Source organism: Hypanus sabinus, chromosome 2 (genome assembly GCF_030144855.1).
Source record: "Hypanus sabinus isolate sHypSab1 chromosome 2, sHypSab1.hap1, whole genome shotgun sequence".
NCBI classification, from domain to species: domain Eukaryota; kingdom Metazoa; phylum Chordata; class Chondrichthyes; order Myliobatiformes; family Dasyatidae; genus Hypanus; species Hypanus sabinus.
Window position 1 is genome coordinate 75,256,630 of NC_082707.1, and position 9,972 is coordinate 75,266,601.

The window sequence follows — 9,972 nt, forward strand, 5'->3', positions numbered from 1 at the left end:
GGGGCTTGCCCTTCTCTTGTTCTACATCAGTGACGTAGAGAGGGGATCCCGCTACATGGGCCACAGCGAGTTCCTCAAATCTTCCTGCCCTGACTTGCACCCTGGAGAGGACACAATCCACCAGAGGCAAAAACCCAGGACCCCTGAGATCAACAACTGCCTACTATTAATAGGGTTTTCCTAACAAGATGGCTAGGTGCTTCTGAAATTTCAAACTGCAAGTCAGTGACGGAAATGATTATAGGTCTACCTTCTGTGACTATTGAGCACAACTCCATGAGTACTTTGAAATTCTCCACTTAATGTCTGCTATTGTATTGCAAGATGTGATCATGAAATATCACAAGTTCAATTTTTGATATATTATTACATATGGGAGTCAAAATTTTCCTCATAGTTCATAAGTTTTGAAATAATTCTTTACATGACAATTACCTTCAATGAATATTTACATCATGGCTGTTAAGGACTGAATGGTGAATTAATAGACAATAGACAATAGGTGCAGAAGTAGACCATTCGGCCCCTCGAGTATTGTACTAACATAAGAATAAAATAAAAACTGATGTGTGTTAGATTTCTCTCTGCACTATCTTAAGAGAAGATTGTTGATTTATAATTAGTTTGGTGCTATTATTGTCTTCTTCCACTCTAACCTGGAAATGCATTTTGTTCAAAAAGAGATTAGTTGGTCCCCTATCAGAGTTATAAATGCTATTAATATTGTGATGATGGTAGGAGATACTAAAGTGATAAATGTGATGCTATCCGCTAACATCTCCCACCTCAAAAAGACTAACTACAAGATTTTATTTAAAAAGGATTGGGGAAATAACAATGCATAACTTGATTGGCCCCTCAGTGATGTAAATTACCTTGTCTCTACATGTCTTGTCCATTAGGCTGGATATTGGGAGATCGCTTGCACGATGGAGAGAAAGGTTGGTTCCCAAGCCTAATGGTTGAAGAGATCAAGAATCCACAGCTCCGAGCTCAGAACAGAAAAGAATGCTACCGAATCTACAAAGCAGAAGAATGCCATGGCAATAAAAGCAAAGAAGGGAGAAAATTTACCAACAAAAATGTGATCCAACAGCAGTGATCAAATTTTGTATTTTGTTCAGCTTGTATTTTTGGCAGATTGTGAAACTCCCACCATTCTGCATGGCAGTGCTAGCAGTGAATTTTTTTGCCAGAAAACTGCAGATTGTGAACAGTTTTTATTTAATTTACAGAATGCTGCATCTTTTAAAATTATTTCTTCTGCACAGTGAAAGCACGATTGAAGTTAATGTGTTTCATCAACAGAATGTATCCACTAAGCACAATGACGGGAAATTATTTGAACTTTTTATTTAACCAAATAATGGTTAATTCCAATTGAAATGTAACGGCAGCTATTAAGACAGAGAAAAAATATATATACATGAATCGGAGTAAATCTTGCTGCACTTGGATAAAACCTGTGTGACAAATATTCAGAGGATAAATTTTAAGATGGAGTGCCCCAGCTAGAACCTTGAAGGAAATCCATTAAGAATTAAACTCTGCAATATGGTTGAAAGCTGCAAATCTCTTTACACAACAGTGAAGATAAAGTAGAGCTTTCAATCTGATGCCATTGGGGTTCTTATAAATGCCCATACAATTAAATATTGTGTAGGACTTAACAAAAATAAGTTTCCATATGTGGAATTCAGTTTAATTCTGGTTTTTAACTCGTGGCATTATTACTTGCTATGTTACCTCCTAACTTCAAACCAAGGCTCATAAATTAATCTTGATTACAAGGATCAAGATGAAACCATTACTTGAAGTAAATAAATTAAGTGAGAGTACGAAGCATAAAGCTTACATATAAGTTTGGGCAGGAAGGTGCTACTGTATATTATGTATCCAAAATATCCAAGAAAATTTATTCAATTTCTTAATAGACTCTGTGGCTATATCCATATGCAATACATGTCAGAGAAAAGAGAAAATGACTACTGTTTAGTATAGCCCAAAAAACAACTCTGGTAGTTGGTTTTAAAGGTTAAAAAACAGAGGGAAACTGGCAACAAAAACTGATTGTTGCTAACTTGCCAAGCCCTCAGAACTCCAGTGTACCCAAAAAAACATGTTACATGGATAATGCAGCAGCTTGTCACCAAAACTGTGGTTGGGTGCCATTGTCTGCAAAGTATCTGGGCCAACTGACAGGGAATTGCACATAAAAAAAAAATCAAAATGTACCTCATAGGATTTGAGTCAGATGCCAATCTGGTGCAATCAGACGGTCACAAAGCTGATTAGGCCAAAGCTAGGAAGAGGGGCGTGGGGGTTACCAATAGAAGGAGGGTTTGATGTCTATGTTGTGGTCAGGAATGGTGTGAGAAGGTGTTGTAAAAGGATTGTAGCCAAGCACTGGGTGGAAGATGGGTGCCCAGTTTGGGGCAAATGAAGCAAGCACTATGTTGTGTTAAATGTTGAGCGGAAAGAAGATGTTGGGATGGAGTTGGGGTTGGAGATTAAGATCTTCATTGCGGTACTGAAGGTAATCCATTTTCAGTTAGATTGGATTAGATCAGGTCTATTCAGTTGGACCTGAGATTGGAAGGTCAAAATGAGAAGGTGCTCAGGAAATCGGAACGTCACTTTATTAGTGTAAAGGAGGCTGGTAGTTAGGAGACTGGAGAGCTGGAAGCGTCATCCGTTTTTCAGGAGAGAGTGCTTGGGTGAGCTGACAATACATCAGGGGTGTAAAGGGTTATAGGCAGACCATTTAGAGTTCATAATGAAAAAGGGTGAGTAAGACTGAAATGAGAGGAGTCAGAGTCTAGTGTAGCCAGTTCAGGTGTGTTTTGTAGGTTGCTGGTCAGAATCTCCCACAATATCCCAGAAACATTGTTCAGTGAACAATGGAAACCAAACTTAGGATACCAAGAGGACTTGTGTCTACAAGTGCTGGATTGAGATGAAACCACTCAGAAACACTTTCACATTGAAATATATTGATTTGCAAATTGTTGAACACTATTGTTGAAGAAGACATTATTGCAAAACTGAATTTCTAGGCTGATGAGCTATAAGGGTTTTTTTCCATAAACTATGTTATCACTGATTTAATTGCTCTGAAGTTAGAGTCTAAAGGAAAGGGAAAAGAACTGGTATTAGCTCCAATCCAATTTCTGCTGTTTCTGCCAATTTTATATGCTCTATCGGAAAGGTTTCCATCCTGGAGTCCATGGACCCCTTACTTAATGGTATTGGTTCATGGCATAAGAAAAGTTGGCAACACCTGCTCTATAGGTATCATCTCAGGGTGAATCAGACTGTTCCTTCCTTGGGACCTCATTTAACCAACCGTGAATCCTCTTCATCACAAAGACTGCCTGTCCTTTAGTCTCTGAAATATAGCTTGCATCTGCTCTGCCCCAGCCAGTCCCATACTGAAAACTTGATCCAATAATCCCAAAAATCATTAAGGCCTATTTTGCCTGAATCTCTGACTCTAGTAGAGATTTGAGTAAGGGTTGGACAGATGCCCCATTTTGTCAGATAAAATGTTAAGCTTAAATATTTTATTCACTTTAAAGTGAATGTGAGTCATCCAACACCACTACTTTGAAAAAGAGCAGACAAGTTATACCCTGTTGTCCTGGCTCATATTTGTTCCTCAATCAGCATCAGTAAAAGAATGAAGGAATCGCATTGTTTTTTTTTGTGGGAGATTGCAAAGTGTAAATTGAATGCCATTTTCCTACCTTAAATTGGTGACTGTACTTCAAAAGTATTTCTGGCTATTAAATAATCTGGGATGTTCTGTGAAAGATGTGCTTTAAAATAAATGCATGTCTTCCTTGGTGTCAGTGGAGCTGATCACTAAGAACAGAAGAAATTACATAAATTTTACAACAACATGAAGGGAGATTTAAAATCTTTTCAGCATTAATTGTGTCAGAATTTTATTAGCATTAATGTAGGTTGGAGATGTACTCTACTCTCATTTGTTATCAGATGTATTGTAGTGTTATAATTATTTGGGGCAGATTTTCCTCTGAGCATAAATAATGACCCAGAAATGTGGAGAAAGTTGACCTATCTACGTTCTACATAGTGCTATCATTGGCTGAACTCCAACAGCGGTGCAGCACACCACCAGGTTCAGAGTAAAATGGTGTAAAATTACAGATATAAATATTGTGGTTCTGAATTAGTCATTAAGTGAACTGTTAAGCATTTTCAAACATCTCAACAAACACGAGTAAAGAACAAACAGAAATTAATGTCTTGCATTGTAAAACAGTTTCGGCAACTTGTGAGGAGTATTGTCGATCAAGTGGTCCTTCATTTTACACAGATGCGGAATTTCTGTAATCCTACGAAGAGGACGATTAAAATAGCAGTGATATAATAAATCGTTCCAGTGAAGTTTTTGTGGTTATGTCTGTCAAAAATGCAATTATGCATGTTTATTTGATCTACAATCCCTGTAGGATTTAAAATCGCTTCAACTCATAGCTGATAAGTAGCACCATAAGTTTAATCTGAGTTAAGTCACACTGCCACAAGGCAGTATTTTTATGACTATGCTGTGCCAGAACACCTCCATCTACACCTCATTAATTTTCTAAAGCCACCATTTGCATTAGGAATATTAAGCATGTGAATATTTATAGAGAGACCACCTACACATTGGAGGTCCATTTAAAATTTTGCATCAATCACTGGTTTTACTAGCTTATACAGAATGGGAATATAGTCAGTTGTTAACATCCCCTGCAGCTAGGAGATGGTTACTGAACAACAGAGGATTTGTGAAGCATTAGTCTGAATGCTGCCATTGTAACTATAGATTAAAACCCAGCCAACCGTGGGCATGTTTGTCAAAACTACTTTTATTTGAGAAGCATGATTTTTCTTTCTTTTTTTTTCATCAGGATTAAAATTTGATTGTGGTACAAATACGGCTCACCAATGTTCAACTCTAATTTATCACGCAGCAGATGATTTACCATAAAACTACTGAATGACGGCACCCTATTTTTGAGCATAAAGCATTAGAGGACCAGATTGTTATAACACGTATGAAATTACTTGTGACTGCTGTGGTACACATTGTGTCATATTTTCCACCTGTTCAAAGTACACTGAATGTGCAAAAAAAGAGCAAATTATGCAAACAATAAAATGTAAGCCAACAACACTCAGAACTAAAGTTCACAGAAGTGTAATGGGGGTTGTGAACAATTTAGATAAATAAACTTTAATATAGAATTATAGGTTAGATGGGGTAATTCATTGGGGCTCAGCAATGTCAGGCATTTGCATAAACTCGGATGATGATTGAGGGGATGCAGAACAGATATGGAACCTTGGAGTACCAGAAGGAAGTCTGAGAGCAATTTAGTCTGTAAATGCATAACTGGCTGAGGTCTGGCGGTACTTGGCAGAGTGTGGGCACTAATGTTATTTACCACAGATTGACGTGAAGGATGTGACACATTACTGATAACTGCACTGGGGTCTCAAGTATTCTGGGGGCCTGAGACTGCGGTATACTTCAGTCTCACTGCTAACAAAGATGTGGTGGGTAGCTGATGGCGAGTTATTGCGTCTACGTTTTGGAGCATTTTCAGGATCTGGATGTCATGTGTGGGTTGGGGGTTCTGGGATAATTCACATTAATGCTAAATTATCTGAGGACTCCTTGATTTTGTTGGGGAGAGGATGAGGATATGATACAAAAGCTTTTATGAAGGGATTGAGTGTGGGTGGAGCAGTTTGAGCAATCTCACATTAATGCTCTTGGAGAGCACCCAAAATGCAACCTGACAATGTAGGGACAAGGGTGAGTCAAAATGCCGGTAGAAGCAATGATTGTAACTGCAGTGGGGGTGGGGGGAGGTCCTAGGGTTGGAAGCAGAGTACAAATGCCAGAATGTGGGAGAAGTGCTGGAGATTAGGAGGCCATGATTAGGCTGAAAAAATATCAGCATTCGTGAGTCAATCAGGGAATCATGGAAAAGGACAGTCAGAAGCTCTGAAGGTTTAGTAGATTATGTGGTAAAAGCTTAGCTAAGGTATTGGTAGATAGGATGTCTAGGTTCAATAGTAATATGTGTACAATGTGTCTATTTATTTTGTTAACAGCATCACTTATCGTCATAGGGGTCACCAAGAAGGTGAAATACCCCATTAGTGAATTTTTACTGCTGCATTATGACAGTGGTTGTTGTGCTTAATTGTAGGTTTGAATACTTGCTTAATGGCTCATTGTGGAACAAAAATATACAGAATACAAAAGCCGACCTGGTATTTCAAACCAGCTTAACTTCATTTGTACATTGTTCAAACCATTCAAAGTGTTTGAATTTTTTTTCCCACTTTTATCCTTCAGGAGATATGACCAGTATTTATTATCTCTGGAGAGAGGGGTGAGCCTCTTCTTGAACCTCTAGTGTCCTGTGCTTTTGAGGTATTCCTGCAGTGCTGTGAGTTCGTTGTTCAGGATTTTGACATGTAGGTGGTGGGAAGAACTACGATTTATTTCTATTTTAGCCACAAATACAGATTAAGAGTTCATGTGTACTTCTCGTCTTTGTTCTTCTAGGTAGTAAAGTTTCTGTGTTTGAGAGCTGCTGTGGAAGGAGCCCGAGCTTGTTGTTGCATTGGGTTTTGTAAATGTAAGTACAGCATGAGGTTGCTGGAGGAAGTGAATACTTGAGATGGAGGATGGTTGCTGAGCAAGCAAATGGCTGGTGCCTGAATGGTGTCAAGCTTTTTACACACTGTTGGAGCTGCACTTATCCAGGCAAGTGGAGGTATTCATGACCCCTCTACCTTCTGCCTTGTAGCTGCTGGGGAGTGTTTGGGAAGACAGTTGTTGAATATGCAAGTTAAGGCTACCCAAATACAAGGGGAGGTTATTCAATTATCTCTTATTAAAAAATAACCATAGCCCTGTATTTGAGTAGAGTGAATATTAACAAATTACTTTACCCTCAAATCTTGTCTACACTTTAAAAGTGGATGTGGAGAGGAAGTATCCTATACTGGAGGAGTCTAGGACCAGACAGCACAACCACAGAAAAGAAAAATGCTCCTTTAGAACAGAGATGAGGAGGAATTTCTTTAAACAGAGAGTGGTAAATCTGTGGAATTCATTGCCACAGACAGCTGAGGAGGCCGTCATTGGGTATATCTGAAGTGGACGTTGATAGGTTATTGATTAGTAAGGGCACCAAAGATTACAGGGAGAAGGCAAGAGAATGGGGTTGGGAGGGACAATAAATCAGCCATGATAGAATGGTGGAGCAGATTCAACGGGAGAAATGGTCAAATTCTGCTTGTATGTCTTGTGGTTTTATGGTTTACATTCTTAAAAAAGTTGTAAATTTTGTAATTATCCCCACATCTGAACTTATGACAGAGGGATTGTAAGTGACAAAGCTGTGGTAGATGATTGGGCTAAACACATTCATTCTCTGTAGTCTGACAAATGGCATCCAACAGGACTAACTTCCTTCCTCTGAGATAGATATGACCCCTGCTTGTGACGTGACATCCCTGTATTCCCATTGACCAATTTTACTTTAGTCCCATGATGTCAAGCTCGGTCAACTGAAACCGTGACATCAAGGGTGGTCATTCTCACCTCGCCTCTGGAATTTGGCATTCTTTTGCCATGTTGAAGTAAGGGACTTGGGAGCGTCAGAGAAAGTGATTTGGAGTATTGTACAACAGGTCTCTTGTAAGTTAGTACCTCTTGGAAACATTGTAAATATACCATAAATGATCTCCTTTCACCTGTTTGGAGATGACTGAAAGTAGGCTAGATGTATAAAATGGATGGATTGTATTTGCTTTGTTCTGTGTGGGCAGGATTTAGCTGCCATGTGTCGAGGAGGAAGTAGTGCTGTTCTTTAGAGGTTGGCATTTCTAGTTCTGGAGCTTGATGCTTACTGCAACACCTGACATACAAGAGGGGGCATTTTTTGCTCCTTGTCATATCCTGTTTGCTCAATGATTTCTTAATATTGTGTTGTGAGTCAAAATAGCTGGAGACTGGCTTCTAAAGTGATATAGGGATCTGTTGGAGCTGTGCTGAACGAGCAGGGAACTATTGGGAGGATGTTACTTGTTATGATTTGTAACTCCAAAGCAGAACACTAATTGAAAGGAAACATGGTGCCAGGAATGTGTGTCTTAGCTTCGTTTTTACTTTAAGCAAGATGTGTGTATTTGACATGGTGGGTGACAACGTCTGCTGTTCACGTATAATCCGTAATGAATTATTCAAACAACAATTATTATTAAATGCTTAATCAACCAATATATTTACAATCTTACTCAAATATTGCTGAAAAACATAGCATTTATAATATATAGTGTATATATTTGGGTGCTGACTGGAGATACGTCTCTACCAAAGGAGGTGTAAGGCGCTCCTTTGCTACATGAGCCTGCAGGTCACCCTTGGGCAAGGTGTGGTACCCGCTTAGCAACCCCCACCCACAAGGTCATGTGTCATCATTCATGAACCCATGAATTTGTCTATTTTCTGTTTTTTTTAAAAAACTCAGCCGCCTCTGTCTCCTTTTCTGAAGAGACACGTGCTGCGCTTTTTTTTCACCTGACAGTTTCTCGCTGTGCTTTTTTTAAAAAAAGCTTGACTGTCTTGCAGCTGCTTCAACAGGTGGGTAGTCATCTTGTGTTCATTTCACACTTCCTCGTTGCTGCTGTTTTGTTTTGTACGTCCGACACGTAAAATTATTGAAAGGAAACATGGAGCTGGGAATGCGTGTCCTTGTTCCAGCATGCCTGACCTTTCCCTATAACTCAGGCCCTCTACACCAGACAGCCTCCTTGTAAATCCCATCTGCACCCTCTCCACCAGGACACCGTCTTTCCTTAAAAAGGGTGACCAAACTAAAGGCAATGCTCCCAACTGCGAACTCACCAGCAACTTATATAACTGCAATATAATGTCCTGCTCCTAAACTCAGTGCCCTGACTGATGAAGACTAGCATGCTAAATGCCTTTTTCAACAAGTCGTTTACTGGTGTTGCTGCTTTCAGTGTATAGTTTCCCTCTGTTTCCACTCATGGGTATCACTGTACAAGTTTTACTCTGCTTCCAATGTCCAAAATGTACCACCTCCCACTTGCCTAAGTTGAAATCCATTTGTCATTCCCCAATTGATTTCCCTAATTGATCAAGGTACCTTTGCAATTCATTGTAACCTGCCTCAGTTTCAACAAGACCCCTTAATTTAGTATCAATAAACTAGTTAATTACACAAGTACTTTTATATCCAACTCATTTACATAAACAATGAATGACAGAGGTCCCAACACAGACTCCTGGGGCACCCCACTCATCACAGATCTCCTTCATTCATCGCCCTTTGATTCCTAGCATCATGCTGATTCTGAATCTAGCTTGCTAGCTCCCTCTTAATCCCATGCCATCTAATCTTCCAGATCAGTTTATCATGCCTGGCTTCATCAAAGGCTTTACTGAAGTTGATATAGACACCATCTACTCTCCTACCTTCATCTATCCCATTAGTTACCTCTTTGAAGATCTCCAAAACATTCATCAGACATGACATCTCATACACATAACTATTCTCCATCAGCCCTTGACTATCCAAGTGATGGTAGATCTTGCCCCTCAGAATTTTCTCTCCTAACTTCCCTACAACTGAAGTCAGGCTCACCAGCTTGTAGAGCCCTGGCCTGTCCTTGTCACCATTCTTAAACAATGGAAAGCATTAGCCACCCTCTAAGTCTTTCGGAACATCACCAGTGGGTTTGCGATGTGGGAGGAAACCAGTGGAAACTTACCTACTCACAGAGTGGTCACAAACACTCCACACAGAAAAGCATGAGATCAAGGTGGAACCCGGGCCCCAGGAACTGTGAGGTAGCAACTAACTGCTGTACGACCATGCCAACTTTGCTGATGTGACTTGCAATATTCAG

The 9,972-nt window shown here is 39.6% G+C and overlaps 1 protein-coding gene across 2 annotated transcripts in view; it reads left to right on the forward strand.

The window, feature by feature from the left end:
• Positions 1-4,414, forward strand: part of ngef (neuronal guanine nucleotide exchange factor) — a 72,721-nt gene extending 68,307 nt beyond the window's left edge. For both annotated transcript variants that reach the window (XM_059948502.1, XM_059948510.1), the window contains one exon: positions 903-4,414. In XM_059948502.1, the coding sequence (XP_059804485.1) occupies positions 903-1,102 (200 nt within the window). In that variant the 3' untranslated portion in view covers positions 1,103-4,414. The remainder of the gene's footprint in view (positions 1-902) is intronic.
• The last annotated feature ends 5,558 nt before the right edge of the window (positions 4,415-9,972 follow it).